This window comes from Nannospalax galili, unplaced genomic scaffold (genome assembly GCF_000622305.1).
Source record: "Nannospalax galili isolate Female #2095 unplaced genomic scaffold, S.galili_v1.0 scaffold1154, whole genome shotgun sequence".
In the NCBI taxonomy this organism is placed as follows: Eukaryota; Metazoa; Chordata; class Mammalia; order Rodentia; family Spalacidae; genus Nannospalax; species Nannospalax galili.
The window spans coordinates 519,568-541,135 of NW_008335437.1; the positions used below are offsets into that span (position 1 = coordinate 519,568).

At 46.8% G+C, this 21,568-nt stretch overlaps 1 protein-coding gene across 3 annotated transcripts in view; it reads left to right on the forward strand.

The window, feature by feature from the left end:
• The window catches only part of Wwc1 (WW and C2 domain containing 1), a 173,330-nt gene that overhangs the window by 114,337 nt on the left and 37,425 nt on the right, over positions 1–21,568 (forward strand). For 2 of the 3 annotated variants that reach the window (XM_029562089.1, XM_008830152.3), the window contains exons 6-13: positions 1,038–1,167; positions 2,319–2,465; positions 3,603–3,676; positions 8,507–8,749; positions 13,539–13,628; positions 16,515–17,050; positions 20,795–20,903; positions 21,306–21,386. In XM_029562089.1, coding sequence (XP_029417949.1) covers positions 1,038–1,167; positions 2,319–2,465; positions 3,603–3,676; positions 8,507–8,749; positions 13,539–13,628; positions 16,515–17,050; positions 20,795–20,903; positions 21,306–21,386 — 1,410 coding nt within the window. The remainder of the gene's footprint in view (positions 1–1,037; positions 1,168–2,318; positions 2,466–3,602; positions 3,677–8,506; positions 8,750–13,538; positions 13,629–16,514; positions 17,051–20,794; positions 20,904–21,305; positions 21,387–21,568) is intronic. The other variant, XM_029562088.1, reaches the window with a different exon arrangement.

Consider the following 21,568-nt stretch of genomic DNA (forward strand, 5'->3'; position numbering starts at 1 on the left):
TCTCTGGGCTAGAAGTGTTTTAATCCCTTACATTTGTACAGTACTTCCTAGTTTGCTGCAGTATTTAATGTCATTTATCCCATTTGACGTTCAGAACAACTATGAACATAGGCCAAACAGATGCCACAAACGAGGCCTCTTTAGAAAAGCAAACTGAAGCTGTAGGGTTGAGGGCCATGTCCAAGGCCACTCTACTGCCAGGAACAGCCGTCTCACCTTTCCTTTGTGTAAAAGTACTTGCTGTACAAGCCTAATGACCTGGGTCGATCCCAGAACCCACATAAAAGTAGAGAGAACCGACTCCACAGAGTTATCCTCTGACCTCTACATGTATGGCATTGCATGTACATATCCACATACATCCACATCACACACACACACACACACATACATACATACATACATACATACACACATACACACACACAAATAATAATAATAAATAAAAAATTAAGACAATGATTCTCATCTGGAGAGATTTTAGACCTTTCCCCCAAGGGACATTAGGCAAATATGGAGATAATTTTTGTAGTCACAACCCAAGGTTAGAACATTGTTAGTATTTTGTGGGTCAAGGTCATGGATGCTGCAAAAAAGCCTGTGATACACAGAAGAGCCCCTTCCCCTCAATTTATGTCAGATTCTAACTCTATTCAAATATGTTTAGCTCTGTCCTCCAGGCTACCACAGTTAAGTCAGGAATACGGCTTCATAAAGTCTAAGTTACCAACACGATAGAACACCCAGCTATGTAAGATGTGTCATAGCAACCACCTGCCTGGCCTGGGGGACTGAGGGAGGGAATCAAGGAAGGCCTCCTAAGAAAGCTCATGCTCACAGGACCCCAACCTTAAGAGTAGCATTGCTTCTAAAGACACACACATTTGCAATTTGACAGGGACCATCTGTGGCTTCTCCCCAAAGTGGGGTATGGAGAGGAAGGTTGGACAGAGAGAGACTTGAGGGACTGAAACCCTGCGGCCTGTGACTTGCCCTTGCCCTCCCACATTTGCTCTCTCTCATCTTCTGTCTTCTAGAATTGACAAGAAAATGTCCGATGCTCAGGGTGGCTACAAACTGGATGAGGCCCAGGCTGTGTTGAGGGAAACCAAAGCCATCAAGAAAGCTATCACGTGTGGAGAGAAGGAAAAGCAAGACCTCATCAAGGTGATGCAGCCCCTCCCACTTTCTCCCTAGTGCTCCTTGTGCAAGGACTCATATCAGCTGTTTTCACATACTGTACAGGCCACTGAGTTCGCATTACAATTCAAATACCCAGTCATACATACCCCAAAATCTGAAATTTTGAGCACTACCCAGCTTGTTTTCTGACGACCCAGACTGAAGGAGATGGCTTAGCCTACACATTGCAGTGTAGTGTCTCCACTTTGAGCACTACCCAGACTGAAGGAGATGGCTTAGCCTACACATTGCAGTGTAGTGTCTCCATCAGCCTTTCTTACGTGTTCTCGCTCAGTCCTAATCAGCAAGAAGAGTAATTCTTCAACAGGCAGAGTGACGGGACTAAGTTCTTTGTATTGCATGGGTCAGAGTATCTCCATTTTACAGGTAATAGACTAAGGACAGTCAGACTCAGAGAATAAGTGGCAGAGCCAGCCTTCAGACCCTGGAACATCTGACCTACAATTCCATTGCTTCCCCCTGGACATATTCCCCACCCAGGAGCCACCCGACCCTTGAGATACTTTACCATGGCTCCATTGGCACATCAGGAGTCAGAGACTCAGTGCTGCTATGAGTGGCTCTGGAGGGAAGCTTTGAGCTCACCCAGGACTGTGGCCCAATGGAAACATTCAAACGGGGTACTCATGAACAGCAAGGAGTACTCCTACTGTGATTGCTGGTTAAGAGCACAGAGCACCGAGTCAGGTCCCAGTCCTGGCCTTGCCACTTGCCAGCTTTTCATTGGTAAAGTAGAGAGAATCAAATGATGTAATAAGATCACAGTGCGGCTGAGCTGCTGACTGTTGGCTAACTAATGAGTTGACATGACATCCCTGTGATGTAACCTGGGATTACTCCCATTTCACAGGAGAGTAGGTAGACGCAGAGAGAGGTTAATCAGCTAGCTCAGATTATATGAGGAAGAAGCAGAAAAGAGCTCCACCTCAGGCGGAGTTGGTATGTACACTGGTTTCTCTCATGTGGAAGTCTCAGCTTCATCGCTGGTACTCACTAAGAATCCTTCACCACTAACTCTCTGTCACAGTGTAACTAAGCTGTGAGGTGAGCATGGACTTCTAAAGAAGAGAAGATCTTGCACACTCAGTTCACTCCTACCCCTTCCCTTCCTGCAGAGCCTTGCCATGCTGAAGGACGGCTTCCGGACTGACAGAGGGTCTCATTCTGACCTGTGGTCCAGCAGCAGCTCTCTGGAGAGCTCAGGTTTCCCACTGCCAAAGCAGTACCTGGACGTGAGCTCACAGACAGACGTCTCAGGAAGTGTGAGTAGGCAGGGGCAGTCTGGGACTCTGCCCTAGTAGGGTAGCTACCTATCCTTACTTGCCTGAGGAGCTGGCCTGTGACTGCTAACCTGGCCCCAAAAGATATGATGTGATGACACAAGGAAAGGCCAGTGTGGGGGACTCCACAGGCTTGGCTAAGAGCTTGTGACTCCGGGCCCTGCACAGAATGCGTTTTGAATGGACAGAGTGTCTTTCTCTGGCTTCTTTCATACTGTTTTGTATTCTGATTTTCTTTCACCATCTGGAAAGCAGAGGATGTTTCTCTTATTATCCCCTAATCAATGCATGGAGCTTTCAGACAGCTGCTGGCTCCTGATGCCAAGGCTCAGCCTGGTCCCAGTTGTGGGTAGTAAAAGTTCTGCCCAGGCACCAGTTATGAAAGTAGCCAAGTAGGACCAGTCCATAGTGAGCATAAGTTTTGGAGAGCTTTGACTCTGCTAGACCACAGAACACTGAGTGAGCGAGCCTGCCGCCCAGCCTCCATGGCTGAATGCTGTTCCCGTTGGATTTCTGTAGCTGTCCTCACACTAGGTGAGAGGAAGCTTTGTCCACATGGGATCCCGTGAGCCTTGACACTTCTTGGTTCTCACAGGCAGGTGCAGAAACTGGCTGCCCCTCCTTCTCCGTACCTGCCGTTTGTCTAGCCACAAGCCCCCTAGACACCAGACCAGGTGCCTCTTTCTATATTTCAGGACCATCTCCAGGTCTGAGTTTTTTGTTGAGTCCCTGCCTGGTGCTTCCACCCCCACCCCCACCCCTGTTAACTTTTGTGTGTATTATCCATCCTTGTCCCCTTTCACCTGCTGTGCCCTGTGTTTCTGTCATCTGCTTTGGCCTTGAGCCAATTTTAACTTCACCATGGTACTTTAGATCTTTGGTTTCCTTTCCTGAAGTGCTTAGGTATAGAAGTTTGAGGCTGTTCCTATGGTCTAAAGGAAGAAAAGTATTTTTCTTAACCACCTTCCTTACAGTTCACACAGCAAGCCCAGTGACTGGGGGCTATTCTTGGCTCTGCCCATGCAATCTGTCAAGTCTCCCATGAGCTATTGAAACCCAGCTCACCACTGGCCACAATAACCATGTAATTCCTGACTTTGTTCCTGTCTTGTCCTCTAGTTTGGCACCAGCAGCAGCAATCAGTTGGCTGAGAAGGTCAGATTGCGCCTTCGGTATGAAGAGGCTAAAAGAAGGTAACTCAAGGCTGGGGCTGTGGAGAGGTGGTCCCCAGAGTCATAACTGCCACTAACTGCTGCTACTATGGTCTACTCTGTTCCTGGTCTTTTATGTTCTCCTCTGGTTTAATCCTCAGAAAGATTATGTGAAGGTAGGTGTGATTGTGCATATGTATTAATCCTTTTGAATTCAGAGAGAACGTGACTGGCCTAGGGCACTATGCTAAACAGAGCAGAACTTTGCTGAACCAGGATTTGTTTAACTTTAAAGCCTAGTAATCTTTCTACTTAACTATCTTGCCTTCTATACTCAGTTTTCTGATGTCCCTGGAAACAGTTTGGTCTGAAAGAGCAATGAATTTATTTATTTGGACTTAGCAACAGGCTGAAGAAGACTGTGATACTTCTCACTTCACTGTGAAATGTTATTTGTAATAGTCTTTTGTTGTTGTTGTACTGGGAACTGAACGGAAGGCCTTGTGCATGCCAGGCAAGTAGTGTAGCTGTTTCTCCAGTTGTTTCTCTAGTTTTGGTAGTGGTGGTGATCTTTTAGGCAGGGTCTCTCCATGTTGTCCAGGCCGGCCTTGACCTTGCTCTGTAGTTCAAGAACTTTTGGGAGTGGGTGTAGGGTACTGAGGATTGACTCCAGGGCCTTTCACATGCTAGGCAATTATTCTATCATTGAGCTATGTAGCCTTATTCTGAGACACCTGGAACTCACTATGTAGACCAGGCTAGCCTCAAACTCGGCAATATGCTCACCTCTGCCTCTCAATTGCTGGGATTAAAGGTGTGTACCATCACATCTGGCTCTAATATTTTCCTTTTTAATTAAAAAAATTATTATTAATGGGGGTGGGAGGTACATATGTCACAGCATATATGTAAAGGTCCAAAGACAACTTTGTGAAGTTGATTCTCACCTTCCACTTATATAGGTTCTGTGGATCAAACCTGGGTTGCCAGGCTTGCATTGGCAAGCACCTTTACCCTCTTAGCAATTACACAGGTTCTACTGATGTTCAGAATGAAAATGAATTTAATTATGAAAACAATCAGCCGACACCTTCTGCCTTAGTAGCTTGTATTTCTCAGCAGTATGGATGCTAGGGATTCAGATGTTCTGTGGTTGTATAGAATCTAAGCATTTGGGTTTCACCATCACACTGATAAAGTAATAAAGGTGTCATATCTAGAACTATTGTTGACAAGCGTAAACAGAGTATTGTACTAAATACTTGTATATTTATGAGCTTATCTAATTTAGAAAACTTAACAGCAGAGTTTCTGTCTTATCTCCATACTAGAGAGGAGAAGAGATAGACTTGAGATGTTTCATGACCTTCTCAGGCAGTGCAGTCAGAATTTGAACCCTGGATGTTCTTTCTGACTTCAAGTTCATGATCTTGGGGCTGGAGAGATGGCTCAGTGGTTAAGAACACTGGCTGTTCTTGCAGAAGACCTGGGTTCAAATCCCAGCACCCACATGGCAGCTAACAACTGTCTGTAACTCCAGTTCCAGGGGACCCGACAGCCTCTTCTATCCTCCGCGGGCATTGCATAACACAGGTGCACTTACCTACATGCAGGCAATACACACATACACATAAAATAAAAATAATAAATTTTTTTTTTAAAGTTCATTATCTTCTGTATACTACACCAGCTTTATTGGAAGACAACCAACCTGGCGTTGTGGCAGTGACTAGACTAAAACTAAACTAAACTAAACTAAGCTAAGCTAAACTAAACTAAACTAAACTAAACTAAATGGTGTATCCTATCCATTGCTCTTGAGACCAAGTGGTCTGGTCTGTGAAGCGTGTCAGCCAGGCCACTGAATGTATCAGTGTCTAGCTCTGCTGCTCTGCCAACTCCCAGTGGCCAGCACAACTCTGCAGCAATGACAGAAATCTGGTAGAAAGGAGAGGAAGAAGCAAAAAAGAATTAAACAGTATGACTCCAAAAACGCTGGGGGGATCTAGTTCTAGGCTCAGCTAGACCCAGGAATTCAAACAGTATTGCATAAATTCAGTCTCTTCCTCTCAGCTCCGCTTGTTTTTGTGTTGACTTCATTTTCCATCAGGTTTTCCTTGATTACCCACAGCAGTCCTAAGCTTATGTACTTCTGGGTTACCAGCCTGAGTAGAAAGGCTGCCTTCCTTCCCAACAGATGGGTTTTGTTTGTGGTTCTTTGTTTGCATATTTGTTTGGGTGGGTGGCGTGTCTGTGTTTCCAGTTTCTGAGATAGGGTTATGCTATATAGCCTAGGCTGGCCACAAAATCATCATTCTCCTGCTTCAGTCTCCCAAGCACTGTTCCCAACAGTTTCCATAAGTCCTAGTTCTGAGACTGGTATTCTTGAATGACCAGTCATTGTTGCAGGGCCAGTAGAGAGAGGAGGAATTAGGGGTCCCAGAAGGTCCAGGTATGGGCCATGTGCTCATGCTGGGATGGGGATTGAGGTCAGCTCACCAAGTGGTTTGAGAGTATATTATTTCCAAGGGCAGTATGGGATATAAGAAGGAATTAGATAATGGTGAGATAAAAGGAAACAGGTCCTATGCACCATTTCAGCTCCTCTAGGGGTTCAACAAGACAGCAGCACTTGTATATTTGTGCCTGTCATCCCCTGTAAAGGGACCACCTAGAACCTCAGCTCTCTCCTAGCTTGTAGTAGTATCTTTCTTTGATAATCAGTCCTGGAGAGACTGAAGGTCTGAAATGTTCCACCCAGGGTAAGGCCATTAAATGTTTCATCACAACCAAAGGTAGATTTGGTAGAAAGCACAGGGCAGCTTACAAGATGGGAAAGCAGAGCATGCAGGTCTTAGGATGGTAGAAACGTAGCAGTAATGCATGGAAACCTTCCTTGATCGTCGTTTGCCAGACTTTGTCCCATGTGCATGTCTGAGGGGAGAAACTGGTAGTCTATATCAGATTCTTCAGAGAATGGATGGCCTGAAGTATGAAGGTACAGAGCATGGGAAAGCACTCTGAAAAGTACATGCAAGAAGGCATCAGTGCCCTGCATGTAGCTGAGTCCCACCAGACCTTACATGTCATTGTAGCCTATAAGTGCTAGAGACCAGCAACTACAAAAGTCTCTCGGAGCTAATTTTCATTGATTGCTCTATATAAATATGAAATTAAATAATTATCCATAAGAATTCCTGTTGGAGGGTTAGAGAGGTGCTCAGCAGTTAAGAGTACTGGCTGCTATTGAAGAGAACATGGTTCAATTCTCAGCACTCACATGGTGGCTAACAACCATCTGTAACTTCAGTTCCAGGGTATCCAGTGTCCTCTTCTGACCTCTGTGGGCTTTGCACTACATGGGTGTACTTATATAAATGCAGGCTATACACTCATACACACAAAATTAAAAGTAAATTAAAAAGAATTCCTTTTGGGACACTTGGCCAGAGAAAGAACAAACCTAGATGGGTTTTTTAATGGAACTTTTACAACACATATCACAAAGCATCTTACCTCCAACAACATTTTGATAAAGTTTGGTCACACTTTCTGCAGGTAAGATGAAACTGCAGGTCCAAAGGTCTGCGCTTAACAAGAACTGGCCATGTACCATGATTTCCAGTCTTGAGTGAGCCATAGGGCATCTGTCCAATGAGATTAACAAGTCCTTATGTGTCCACGAGGCTAAAACATGGAAGTCCAAAGCACTTCGTAGAGACCAAGTCCTAAAAGATCGTGCTGTGATTGCATTTAGATGTTTCTAGCAATAGTCTTTCATTTCAGTTCAGTGAGAATGATACCTAATTCTGGAGAACACTTGGCAATGTATAGAATTCTCCTTGCAACTTTTTCATGTGGTGCTCATGACCTCTCAGATTACCATCATTATCTCCACATTACAAAGATACTAAGGCTTAGAAAAGTTAAGATACCAGGCTGCTGACCACCTCCATTAATAATTAGTAAGTACCTATAGTAGACCAAGCACTGTGCTAGAGATTTGTAATACCAAAATGATTTTTGTTGTTAATGCTAGGAATCAAATCCCAAGACCTTATGCACACCAAAGCATATGTTATACCACTGGGCTATCTCTCCAGCCCTACAAATAATTTTTTCAAGAAATTATTCCTTCTGTCACAAAGGCCAAGGCCAGAACTCCTAACTCAAAGTCTCTGAACCCCAGGTCCATGACTGTTCCCACAGTGCCACCACTAATCTGAAGGGAGAGCACACAATTCATCATACCAGTGTTTCCCATAGCCACTGATTCAGTGCCCATTGTATGCCACACACTGCACACATCACCACTGATTTCCATAACCTCTCTAAAGGGTGCGAGATTGCTTTTGTCATCTTCAAGGCTCAGGGACATTTTTCCAGTATTAAGTAATAAGTGGTCTAACCAGGGACAACTATAGCACAGAAACATTTATTGAGGGTTTACTATATGCCAAATAGTGTGTTTTGAGAGGTTATATATTGGACTATAAAACCTTTAGTTACCACCCCATGAAGAAGGACATCTTGTAATTCCCTTGGAGAGCTAAGTACCTGACCCAAGGCCACACAGCTCTTGGTCAGAAGGTATTGCATGGCACTACATCCAGGTCTCTACTGCATCAGTCTAAGACCTGGCTTGGGTCATATCTGTGCCCCAATACTACAGAGCCACCTTCATTGTTGACACCTGGTCTACACCCACATGTGGTCCCTAGAGACATCATGCTGATCAAAAGGAAGGTAATAACTGACAAATATTGCTCTGATGATGGCCTGGCTCCTGGTACCTAATATCCCTAGAAACACAATTTGTTTCTCTATTCCTGCAATGCAAGGGTTCAACAATCATACCTTCTCGACCCATAGGATCGCCAACCTCAAGATTCAGCTGGCCAAACTTGATAGTGAGGCCTGGCCTGGGGTGCTAGACTCAGAGAGGGACCGGCTGATCCTCATCAATGAGAAGGAGGAGCTGCTAAAGGAAATGCGTTTTATCAGCCCCCGGAAGTGGACCCAGGGAGAGGTGGAGCAGTTGGAGATGGCCCGGAAGCGGCTGGAGAAGGACCTGCAGGCAGCACGGGACACCCAGAGCAAGGCATTGACCGAGAGGTAGGTCTGGGGTCAGGAGGTGTGACCAAGTGTGGCCAATGGGCCTAAGGGAAAAGGAGAACATCCAGTCTGTTCTGTCAGTCTAGCAGGGGCCAGGGGTTAGAGGACCATCGTGGGGATACCTGTGACCACCCTCATTTAGAGTTGCCAGAGCTTTCCAGAGTGGCATTTCAGGGAAGATGACTTGTGTTCTTAGGCACTAGCATCCTAGTACTTTATAGAGGAAGCACATTACCAACAAAGTCTGTGGTGCAGGCTCTCGGGAGGCTATCTGCTCACTAGCACGTTATCACCTGGGAGAGTCATTTTCCAACATGGTAACAGTGACTCACATTCTCTAATTGTGAGAAGAAACACAGGTTTCACACAGTAGTGTGTCTCTGACAACCTCCTCTGGTATCCACAGGCTCCACATCATGAAAATCAATTGCAGATTGAAAATGTTTGAAGAGTAAATTAAAAATGAATATGGCAAAAATACAATAATACAATGCATTAATGTAACAACTAATACTGTATTGTTATACAATATATAGAGATGATTTAAAGCACACGGGAGGGCTGGTGAGATGGCTCAGTAGGTAGAGATCCATACCACCAAGGCTGATGATCTGAGTTCAGTCCCTAAGATCTGTATGGTGGAGATAACTGACTCCAACAATTTGTCCTCTGACTTCTGCACGTACACTGTGACACAAGCACATACACACACACACACACACACACACACACACAATAATGATGATGATGATGATGATGATGATAGTAATAAAACAAGAAAGTGTGTATATGCTATTTCATTTATACACAGACTTGAACATCTGAGGACTTTGGTGTCCGGGGCTTAGGAAGGGGTTTGTCTGGGGCCAAACCACTGGATACAGGGGAAACAACTATTTCTCTTCATTCTTCATGATCTACCAAATTGATTTTAGCACATGCTGAGTGGTTGAAGGTTGAAGACCAGTGTGTCTATGTGTGCTTTGTATATATATATATATAGTCTTACAGCCCTTAAACTCTAAAGCAGCCAGCTTGCAGTAACAGCCGAACACCTTAGCAAGCTCCATTTGTGTGTGGCACAGTATCCAATGGCTCAAGATGCTCACCCTCTGTGAGGCTCCTCAGGCCTTCAAGGGCTTCCTTGATTGGTTACTGGGGAAATCTTTCCTGGCCAAGCACATTATCAGACTACTAACAGAGACATCCAAAATGTACCCACTTCTTCCCTTCTGTCCATCACTGGCAGGAGTGGATGATCGGCCCTGAAGCATCACCAGTTCAGTGGAAGAAGGAAAACAGTAGACCTTAAATAGTTCTCTTACAGCTCTTAGAATTACCTGTTAGAAGTCTTCTTTAGTTCCAAGACTATGCTCATTTTCCTGGGACTCTGCCCTTTGGGGACAAGGCCTATGACTTTGCTCCTTTAGTGTTTATGGAAAGAATAAATGGATAAGTGGCCTGGGCCACTGGGTGTCTTATGTGCAACTAGACCCAGTGACTAACTGTCCATCACCCTCTCTGCCAGAAGCTGCTCATCGGAGACTTACTTGATGCCTATTAGGTCAAAAGAGATACATTCCACCTGCTGACCCTGAGCAAGTCATTGACCAACGTGGGCTTTGTTTGCCTCATAGAGGAAAAAAGCACCCCTGAATTCTTCCACAGTCTGGAAACGGGTGTTGAACTAGACTATGAACTGGGGTTCTTTACTGCTATGAAAATTGTCATTTCCTGAAGCTAGAACCCCTAAGGTGTACTGCATGTGAAAGCTACCACTATGTTCCAGATCCTATATTCTGCCCAGTAAACTTGAGAGCAGCCTCTGTTTTACAGATAAGGAAGCCAGGGCTCACCCAGCATCACCACTGACAGAGCTGGTATTAGAAGCCCCCAAGTTTGTGGCTCAAGCCCTTGCTTACTTTAGGTGACTGCCCACTCAGAAGGCCTTTCAGCATTACTTTCAACCCCATCTTTCAAGGGTCCAGCAGCTCCACAGGATCAGGGAGTCCACACAGCCAAGTTTAGGGGGCACCAGACTCTCCACTCCTTGGCAGCTGTTGACCAAGGCCACACAGAGGTTCTGGGGGGCAAGTTGCTGGGGGAGCGCAGCAGTCAGGAAGTTGATAGGCACAGAGGCAGGAAGCTATGTGTAGCCTAAGAGGGGTTCAAGAAGGAGACGCACAGGAATGATGGGGGCACTCCTGATGAATCTACAGCTACTTGCTTCTGATCCATGTGTGTGCTCACTGCTATGAATTCCTGCTTTCCTTCTTTGTAAGTCTTTGTTTTTCGTGTGTGTGTGTGTGTGTGTGTGTGTGTGTGTGTGTGTGTGTATGTGTGTTTTAATGTCTGTTTCTCCTCTCTCCTTCAGCTCCCCTATACCTCTGCTATTTTCCCTCTCCCTTCGCTTCCTTCCCACTCTCCCTCCCTTTCCTTCTAAATGGAATGAAACCTCCATACATACAGTGGCCTTTTCCATTCAAGGTGCCTTTGAGGACAGAAGTAAACATGTCCAGAAGGCCGGACTACAGAACCTACCAAAGCCAGGTCCCGAATCCACCAGAACTAGCCTTACACTCTATGCTTCACTCTCCCTTCCTGCACACCCTCCCCACCAAGTCAGAGCTGGTGTGTACTCACTCAGGGTGCTTGTTAAAGCGTGGGTGCATGACCCCACCTTGGGGACCAATTCTTCAGGCCTGAGATACAGCCCAGGCTCTTGCATTTTTAACCAGCACACCAGGTGCTAAGCTATAGTTTGTGGGGATTCTAGCTTCACCCCCTGGATCTTCTGCCTGCTTCCACACTTGATGTGTCCTTGGCCACCCGGCATGTGTCAAGCATCACACTCATATGCCATCTGGCAGGCTAAGTCTGCTGCTGCTGGGAGGAGACCACTGCACCTGTGTGTTGATAATAGTGGCTACCCCCGCTGTGCTCAGGAAGTCGAGGCAGTCAGACCCCAGTTCCCTCAATAGCCTATCCAGTCCCCAGCGGAGACTTGCACTACTCCCAGCATGCTCTGTGGCTTGTTCTGTAGAAACTGTGAGGTCCAACTCTTGACCCTAGACTTAACCGCCTTCTTGGGTTTTGCTCTTCAAAAGGGACAGGAGTTTCTACAGCTTTATCCATTCCATTGAGAGTTCTGAGGCTTGTTCATTATAGGCTCCATCTGCCAACCCGCCATCTGCCCCTGACTGCCCCAGGCAAGAATCTGGAAGAAAAGCCCCAGAGATTGAGTTGGCCAAAAATCATGCCAAGGCCACTCTGCCCACTGTTCTGGTTGTCTTGACTATGATTTTACAAGTTCGCTTGCTCAGTCACAAGCCCAGAATGTGCTCTGCACTTTTGTGTCTACAGCCATCTCAGATCGTTGTTGCAGGGCATGTGTGGGATGCCCGGAGAGGTTGGTGGAGGGATGGCCTGGTTTGGTTTTATGTGGAAACCTGTCCTTTCTCCTAGGCCCCAGACTGGACTAGCTAAGCTCTTTGTGCCTTCTAGAATGTGGAGAGCAAAGGTCAGTCAGCCCCTCTCTAGCAGGGTGGCAGAGAAAATGGGCACCCTCAGGGGAACACATCCCCACATGGAAATTTATCATCCAGATCTTGCAGTGAGTGAATGAAACTTGCCTACTTCATCTAGGGGGGAAAAAAAATACCACCTTTTTCTTCCCTACTCTCTGTCCATCTTACATGTCCAGTAAACGTCTCTATTCATAGAGGATCCACCTGCTACAAGAAATGGCCCCAAATCCCTGTGGATAAACCCAACAGAAGTTTATTTCTTACCCATATAATACCAAATTGGGTATTCCCTGTAACTGGCAGCCTCCCTTGTCATCGCTGATTCACCCACACCGTTTCTTCCTATGACAGCTTCCCTTTAAGGCCATGTGAGTCTGTGAGGAAAACGTGCCCACTTCCCTAACCTCTTCAGCCTTATACACATGGCTTCTGTTCACATCCCATTGGCCAGAACTTGATCATATGCCTCTGCCAGCTCCCAGAGAGGCTGGGAAAGTGGTCTAGCTTTGAGTCCAGGAATCTAGGAGGATGCAAGGGTAGGTTCATGCAGCCTCAGCCACAAAGCTTCTGACTCAAGGTCTATATTAGGAATCTCCTATGTTCTTTTCTACTGTTCTGGACCTTGTCACACCCTGTGCTAATAGATACCTATTGTCTTCTACTCTCCAAGCTCCCTAAGAGCAGAAACAAGTTCTCTTTCCCTTACTAATATATGTCAGTGCTAGGGACAGCATCTGGTAGGACCTGAGTGCTCGGTAAATATTAATTGGAGAGGAAGAGGGATGGAAGGAGAGAAGGAAATAGTAGTTGGAAAAGGGAGAGAGGGAAGGAGGAGGAAGATGTAAGGAGAGAGGGAGATAAGGGTAGCTGGGTAGAATCCTAATTCCACCACTGACTGCAACTTTGAGTAAGTTATTTAACTATAAGAACCTCAATTTCCTTATTTGTAAAATAGTGAGAAATCATTCTTACCATGCAAGTATCATTATAGACTAAATTAATGCAAGGTATTAAGGTTTCTAATATAGTCCCTCACCTATGCCAGATAACATCACAATTACTATAGACTTATAATATATAGAGGGTATATTTCTCCCAGACACCATAGTAAGATGCTTCTAGAAAGTTCTTATGTATGTGCCTTTGGATTGCTATATCCATCTATGAGAACACATGTCTATGTTTCCTCTTTGGTGAACTACAGGGATGCTGGAGGACTGGATCCCTTCAGAGCAGTCCTGCCATGCCTTCTCTCTTTGCAGGTTAAAGTTAAACAGTAAGAGGAACCAGCTGGTGAGAGAGCTGGAGGAAGCCACTCGGCAAGTGGCATCTCTGCACTCTCAGCTGAGAAGGTGAGTGGGGGGCGTAGTGGGTGACTCTTCGGGGACAGCCAGCAGGTAGTCCAGCTCTGCCCTTCACTGATCCTCCTTTATCAGGACATTTAGAAGCATAGAGGGTGATTAGTCTAGCAGATGTGGGCTTGGCCAGGGTGACTAGACACAGGGCCCTTCATCTCTTGGGACTGTACACACAGAGATGGCTCCAGGAAGTTTCTCTTGTGCCTGCCAGCCCACTTTTTTTTTTTTTGAAAAGCAGAGTTTAGATTGAGAAGCAAAAGTGCAAGGTAGATAAACCCTGCAAGAGTCCCAGGTTATTTCTAAGAGCTTCCTTTAGGGAGGTTGAGGAGGGGGAGAAAGTGGTGATCATTATGGACAGGGTATGAGTGGTTTTCCTTAACAAAGTCAGTTGTTTGCAGTCTGAATAAATGCAGGTTACACTTTGGCTGTTTCTAGGCCTTAGTCAGCATACTCACCCCACTGTGCTCCCATGTGTCCTCCAACAGATTGATTCCCCACAGAGTTTTACTGTCAGTAAAAGTAGAAGCTAGGTCCTCACAGCAGGCAGCAGTTAACTCACAGGCCTCCAATCCAAGATTCTCTGAGTGGTTGGGATGTTTTACAGCTTCACATGACAACAGTGTCCTCTAGCTTATTTTCTGTAATCTGTAGACTTCTCAGATTCCTAGTGCTGTTATGTACTGCAGCCAGGTCTTGACAGCCACTGGATGATGATGATGGCGGGGCTGACCATGAGTGTGCTGTGCAGTGGCTGCTTGCCCGCCATGCCCCTAGCAAGAGAGGTTCTTGGTGGGGTGGTCATAATCTCCTACAGGCTGCCTCTGCTGTCTGGCCCCCTTGGCCAAGCTCAGCAACCTGGTGTCCCAATACCCCACTGGCTAGGTGCACACATGGGTAGGCAGCCAGGCCTGTAGGGCTCCATCCATTGCTCAGGCATGCATGGGTGGTGGCTCCAGGCACCATCTTGACTCTCTAGTTAATTTTCTTCTTACTTGCCAAGTCCTGAGTTCAGAATTTTGAGATCCATGTAGAAGTGCCAAGGGTCTTAATAAAATGAGGAGGCCCAGAATCATATTATAAGTCCCTGCCCTGAGCCACCACACAAAGGTTCTTTATAAAATGAGAAAACCTGGAGTCATGTTTTAAGTCCCTGTGCCAAGAGCCACCACTGCTGCCACCAATTATCTAATACCCACAGCCATGTCATTGCCATCTTGACTCTTTGATTATTTTAAAAAATTTTTAATTGAATTTTTGTATATTTCATACAGAAAATCATCTTTATACCCCCTTCCCCTTTGGCACCCTCCCATAGCCCCCTCCCCCACTGCAGTTTATACTTTCTGTCATTTGGGTTAAGGTCTATCATGTACAGTTAGTGTCCCCAGATGTCCCTCAGTGCAAATTCATCCACTAAGGGGAGGGAGTCCCTCCCCTTAGGAAGATCAACTCTTCCGCACCCAGCAGTAATCAGCTACTGATAATTCTTCATCTAAGATTGGGGCCTGCTGTTCATTTCCACAGTTCTGAGCTGGGTTTTTGCTTAAGTTTGCATGGGTCTTGTGCATGCTGACACCATTGCTGTAGGTTCATATGAGAAGAGTTCCAGGAGCCTGTAGGACTATTTCTGTATGGTCATGTACCTCCTTCCTGGCTCTTACAGTCTTTCCACCCCCTCTTCCGCAATGATCCCCAGGTCCTGGGTGGGTGGAGTTTAATATAGGAGTCCTGCTGCCAGTCCACTTTTATAGCGCCTTTGAATCACACAGTAGGTTTCAGTAGGCTCAGGCTTTGAGGGCTACAGTTTGTTGTTGGAACTTCACAGTAGCATTTTGTTTTCATCAGTTTCCTCTCTCCATCCCCCTGACAAAGTAGCTTCCTTTTGTGTATAGCAGTAGTGCTTTTGAAGGACATTTAGGATGTCAGGTCTCCTTTTCAGTTAAATATTTTAAGGTACTAAAAAATGAGTTAAGCCCGGCGTGGTGGCGTAACGCCTGTAGTCCAGCACTTGGGAGGCAGGGGCAGGCGGAGCTCTGTGAGTTCAAGGCCAGCCTGGTCTACATAGTGAGTTCCAGGACAGCTGGGGCTACACGGAGACCCTGTCTCAAAAAAGACAAAAAAAAAAAAAAAAAAGGGTTGAACCAGGCATGATGGTACACACCTGTAATGCCAGCCCTCTACAGATAGAGGCAAGAAGATTAGGAGTTCAAAGCCAGCCTTAGTGACATAATGAGTTTGAGGCCAGCCTGAGCTGTGTGAGACTGTCTCCAGGGGAAAAAAAAAAGTGACTTGATTTCAAGAAATATATTCAGAAATAGTCCAATAAAAATATAATGTGGGGGCCAGCATGGTGGCAAATGCCTTTAATCCCAGCACTGGGTACAGAGGCAGGTGGATCTCTGTGAGATAGAGGCCAACCTGGTCTACATAGTGAGTTCAAGGCCAACTGGGGCTACAGGCCAACCTTATCTTGAAAAAAGTAATGTGGCCAATGGAGGCTTGAGAAGTAGAGATAGAAGGAAAGAGCAGAAGCCAGGTGTGGTGGTAGTAAATACCTAGAATTCCAGCACGTGGAGGCTCAGACAAGAGGATCAAGAGTTTGAGGCCTGCCAGATGTGCAAAGCAGGACCTTGTCTCAAACACAGAAAGTACGGTACTTTTTAGGCAGGGAACTTGAGTCCCCATCCGAACTCTGCTGCTTTCTGTCTTTCTTAGCGTGTCTATTTTGTTCTCAGTGAAACTGGGTGCATGGTCTGCCGTGGGTTGTCAAGTGGGCCAGGAAAGTGATTGTATATCAAATTTCCATAGTGTTTTCCAGAGCCTTGCCCCCATTGGCCACCTCACTCCATGTCACCTCTTTCTTCCCCTCCCTGTTCTCAGCCTCTCAAGCAGCATGCAGTCCTTGTCTTCAGGGAGCAGTCCTGGGTCACTCACGTCCAGCCGGGGCTCTCTGGCTGCCTCCAGCCTCGACTCTTCCACCTCAGCCAGCTTCACTGACCTCTACTACGACCCCTTTGAGCAGCTGGACTCAGAGCTGCAGAGCAAGGTGGAGCTGCTGGTTCTGGAAGGGACCACAGGCTTCCGACCCTCAGGCTGCATCACCACCATCCATGAGGACGAGGTGGCCAAGACCCAGAAGGCAGAGGGAGGCAGTCGCCTACAGGCCTTGCGTTCCCTGTCTGGCACACCAAAGTCCATGACCTCCCTGTCCCCACGCTCCTCTCTCTCCTCCCCATCTCCTCCCTGCTCCCCTCTCATCACTGATCCCCTCTTGACTGGAGATGCCTTCCTAACCCCACTGGAGTTTGAAGACCCAGATCTGTGTGCCACGCTTTGTGACCTGAGCCTCGGCTGCAGTACCCGGGAAACATATGGGCTGGAGGAACCCGGACCCGAAAGCAAGCCCTTGGGCAAAGGTAGGGCAGGGGTGGGGTGGAGGGTAGGAGGCAGGTGCTCCCCATAATTCCTGAGTACCATGTCTGGTTGAATCATTTTGTAGTCAACTATTAATTTAATCCCATATTGGTTAATGTAGAGTGTGCTAGTTCCTGGGCTTAGGGGTGTGTGTGGGTGTGCATGCATGCATGTGTGTGGTGGATTTACATATTCAGTAGACTTTTAACACCTACTAAAATGAATCCCAGATCCTGGGCTAATTGGATGTACTTGGGTTAATTCGTCTATGCCTTCAACAGATATGCCATGTGGCAAACACTGGCTTAGTCACTAAGGATCAGTGTTGAAGACAGACAAGGTCCCCTGTTCTTGGAAAGCTTAGGTTCAACTGGAGGCCCAGGTAGATCTATCTGCACAAAAGCCTGTGAAGTAAATGCAGCAGGGTGTGTGGTAGAGGCTTTGAATGGAAGTGATGGCTGGTTCCAGTTGGAAAGGACCATCAGAATTAAGGGAATGAATGATGAGTAAGAGCCAGACTTGGAAAATCCAGAGAAAGCAAGTATAGTGACACTCAACTGTGACCTCAGCACTTGAGGGGCTAAGATAGAAAGGACTGGGAGTTAGGGTCTAGCCTGAGCTAGCCAATTCTAAGCCAGCTTAGAGTACATAGAAAGACCCTGTCACCAGAAAAAAAAAAAGGTCAAGCATGATGGTGCAGGCCCATGCTTTTGCTTTTTGAGACAAAATTTCATGTAGCCCAAGCAGGCCTCAAGCATGGGCTGGTGAGATGACCCCCTTTACTCAGTGGGTAAAGGGGCTTAACAAGCCTAACATCCTGAGTTCAATACCCAGAACCCATGATAGAAGGCGAGAACTGACTCCTAAACATTGTCCTCTCACCTCCACATGTACATCATGGTATACACTCACCTGCATTCACAAAGACACATCATAACACAACTCACACACAATAATAAATTTAATTTAATTTTAAAAATCAAAAATAAGGAAGGAGGAGGGAGGGAGAGAGGAAGGGAGGGAGAGACTGAGCAAGAGTAAAATCTCTAGAACATAGTAATGAATGCAAGTTGGGGCCAAGAAGCTGTAAATCCCAGAGAGGGATCACTAACAGGACTAGAGGATCAGGCAGAGTTCTAATCACACAAAGCCTGGCAGGTTGCAGTAAGGCATTTGGATTTTATTCTAATTGCAACAAGGACCCGTGTGACTGTTGGAAGCCAAGAAATGACTTGCATTTCTGCCTGGGATCAAAAAGGACATTTTGGAGTTGGTTGGGATTCAAGTGGGAATCCCCAGATTAGGTGCCACTGCTGAAGTGATAACCAAGGTTTGTTAGAAAGAAAACTATAGCAGCAGTCATATAGTAAGTCATAATTCTCCATACTTATTGGAGAGGCACTCTGTTGAGGAAGTAGATTACTTCTCATCTGCCCATTTCATAGATAAGAAAGCTGAGATTCAGGGAGGTCATCCATTGCCCAGTGTTACACTCACAGCAAACGAGGAAGCTGGGCATGGAAGCCATGCCTTACTGAGCCCTTGTGCCCAGCTTTAGGGTAGGAGGTGGCTCAGTGTCACACAGATGTACAACTGTCTTGGTACTTGCCAGGCCCACCAAGTCCACCAGGTGCTGGACATGATGGTCATGGCACAGCAGGGTGCTCAGTAAGCTCACCTGGGGCTCCACAGTTGTGCTGTCCCAGCAACCCTAGTAACTGGGTATCTAAAGAGTCAGGCCCTGTTGTACACATTTACCCATTTAAGCTTCATAGCCCTGTGAAGTGGATGTTGTCTTTTTCAGAGTGGACAGTGGTGTATCTGCAGTGCCTGGAATTGTCCCTCCTGTGCAGGGGCCAATGGTGGGGTGCTGAGCTTTCCTGGTTAACTAAAGGCTCTGAGTGTCAGCATGTCTTTAAAGAGGGGCTGTGAGATCCCTGGGGTTCCTCATCAGGAAGGGAACCTTGCTGACTGCTCTCAAACAAAAATAAAAACAAGCTTTCTAGTACCTCAGGTGGCAAGCTTAAGCTAATTGTTCCCTGGAGAGCAGGGGGTGCAGGTAGATCCTCCAACACAGATTAAGAAGTATCTTTGATGGGGATCTGGGGCCACCAGGACACTCAGACTCATAAACTGGAGATAGCACATGGGGTTAGGTGCCATCCCAGAAGCCTCCCCCACAGTGCCAGGCAGAGCTCAGACACTAAGCAGGTTATGCGATTAGTGCCGCCGTTCAGTCAGGAGACAAATTAATCTCCTTAAGTGGTTTAGCAGAAGATGGAGATGCATAGGGCTGAAGGCAGGAGGTCTCTATAGAATCAGCGGGTGTGGGACAAGTCTGGGAAAAGCTTCCCATTTCCAGCACTTGATGTGCCCCAGACTCTCCTTACCATCTATCCCTTTCCCCAGTTTGTTATGCCCCCCGAGTCTCTGTACAGTCTCTGTGCAGCTCTTCACTTCCAGCTCTGGGTCTTCACCTGCCCCCAGGGCCTGGCATGCACAAGTGCTCAGGAATGTTGGCTGTAGGGTGAAGTACCTGCAGCTGACCATCTTGGGAAGCAGGAACTGCCTTCTTAATTTTGTAGCTCTGGTCTGGACCTGGCAGTAGACCCTGCACACTGCAGGTGCTCATTACTTGGGCAAGGAGGAAACTTGTACCACATGCAGTCAGCCCAGTAATGAGTCCCATCAGAGACCTCCTGAGACCTTTGCTAAGGGTAGAGAAGAGAAGACGCAGACATGGGTGAACTGGATTGACTGAGTGGGAGATCAGGTGCTTAATCCTCTCCTGAGGATGCAGGAACTGTTGATTTTCCCCAGATATGTAAGGAGAATCTAGACAACACTAATAGTAGCTAGACTCAGTGTCTCAGGTTTATAATCCCAGTGCTCAGGAGGTTCAGGCAGGAAGATTGTGAGTTTGAAGCCAGCCTGGGCTACATATCAAAACCCAGTCTTAAAAAGCAAAAGAGCCCAGGCCTGGGGAGATAGCTCAGTTGATAAAGTGCTTACTGCACAAACATTGGGACCTGGTTCAATCCCCAGAACCCATGTTTTGTTTTGTTTTGTTTTGTTTTGTTTTGTCTTGTTTGGGGGGTGGGGGTTAAAGCTTGTTATCCCAGTACTAGGGAAGACAGTCAGGTGGATACCTCTGGCTTGCTGGTCAGTCAGACAAGCTTAATGCAGAGCCTCAAAGCACAGTGAGAGACCCTATCTCTAAAAACAAGGCATGTGCTTCCCGAGGAACAGAACCTGAATTGACGTTTAGACTACATGTATAGGCATCCATGTGTACCCATGCACTTATGGACTCGTAGGTGCATGCACATGTGTGCACACACACACATACGCAAACCCTGAACATCATGCAGTGGAATTTGTACCGTCTCTGAACTATAGTCTTTCCCTCATTCAGGCCTCCCAGTAGCCCTATAAGGTAAGTAGTATTCCTACCTCACAGAGGAGGAATCTGGGGCTTACTGGAGTTCAGTCAGTGTCCCAGGATCATAAAGCAGGAAGTGGCAGAGCCATATTTGAAGCCAGACAGTTTCGTTCCAGAGCCCAGGGTAGTAGACATGAAAGTACACATGACCCCCCTCCCTTGACCCAAGCAGAGGTAGACCTTACTTGAGAGTTCAGAGGTGTTAGAATTCAGTGGAACCATCTTACATGAGAGTAGATCAGAATTATGTGGCAAAGACACTTGTTTCTGAACTTGCCTTTACCCTCCCCCTCCCTTTGCGCAGCAGCAAGTGTGGCCCCAGGGTGCGGTCTGAAAGTGGCCTGTGTCTCTGCCGCTGTGTCTGATGAGTCGGTGGCCGGGGACAGTGGTGTATATGAAGCTTCCGTGCAGAGGTGGGTCTCTAATATTGTCCTGTGTCTGGAAATCTGTGATCTCTGGATGTGCAAGCCCAAGCACAACAGGTGTGGTAGGGCTCCAGTAAGCCATTTTCAGTCACCCAGCTTTCTCTGGCAGCCCTGTTTGGGGGTAAAAGTATAGGAAGCAAAGACGGAGATGGTGTCCCAGCTCCTGGGCCAAATGTGGATTCTGGGTTGGTGATTGCAAAGAAAAGGTGCTAGAGAAAAGCAGTCCCTTCTAGAAAGGGCTCCCAAGCACCTGGGGAAATCAGGGTTCTGAGACACACTGAGCACCCCCAAGCTTTCCTTCTGGGGGACACAGCCTCACAATGAGAACTCTGTTTCTAGAGTTGCTGGGTGGATATGGGAAAGCTAACCCTTTCCTCTGTTGCTTTTCAGACTGGGCACTTCAGAAGCCACTGCATTTGACAGTGATGAATCAGAAGCCATGGGTGCTACTCGGGTTCAGATTGCCCTGAAGTAAGTGACAGGGCACAAGGACAGAGGAGGGTCTACATGGGACCCCTTGTTCATCCACAGCATTGTTCCCCTTATGGCTGCACTGAGCTGGACAGTGGAAGAGAGCATAGGCCTCCTGCCTGCACAGCATCCACTGTTGTGGCTGTTGTCTTTCAGTGATCCAGACCCAAGCTGGCCCTGGG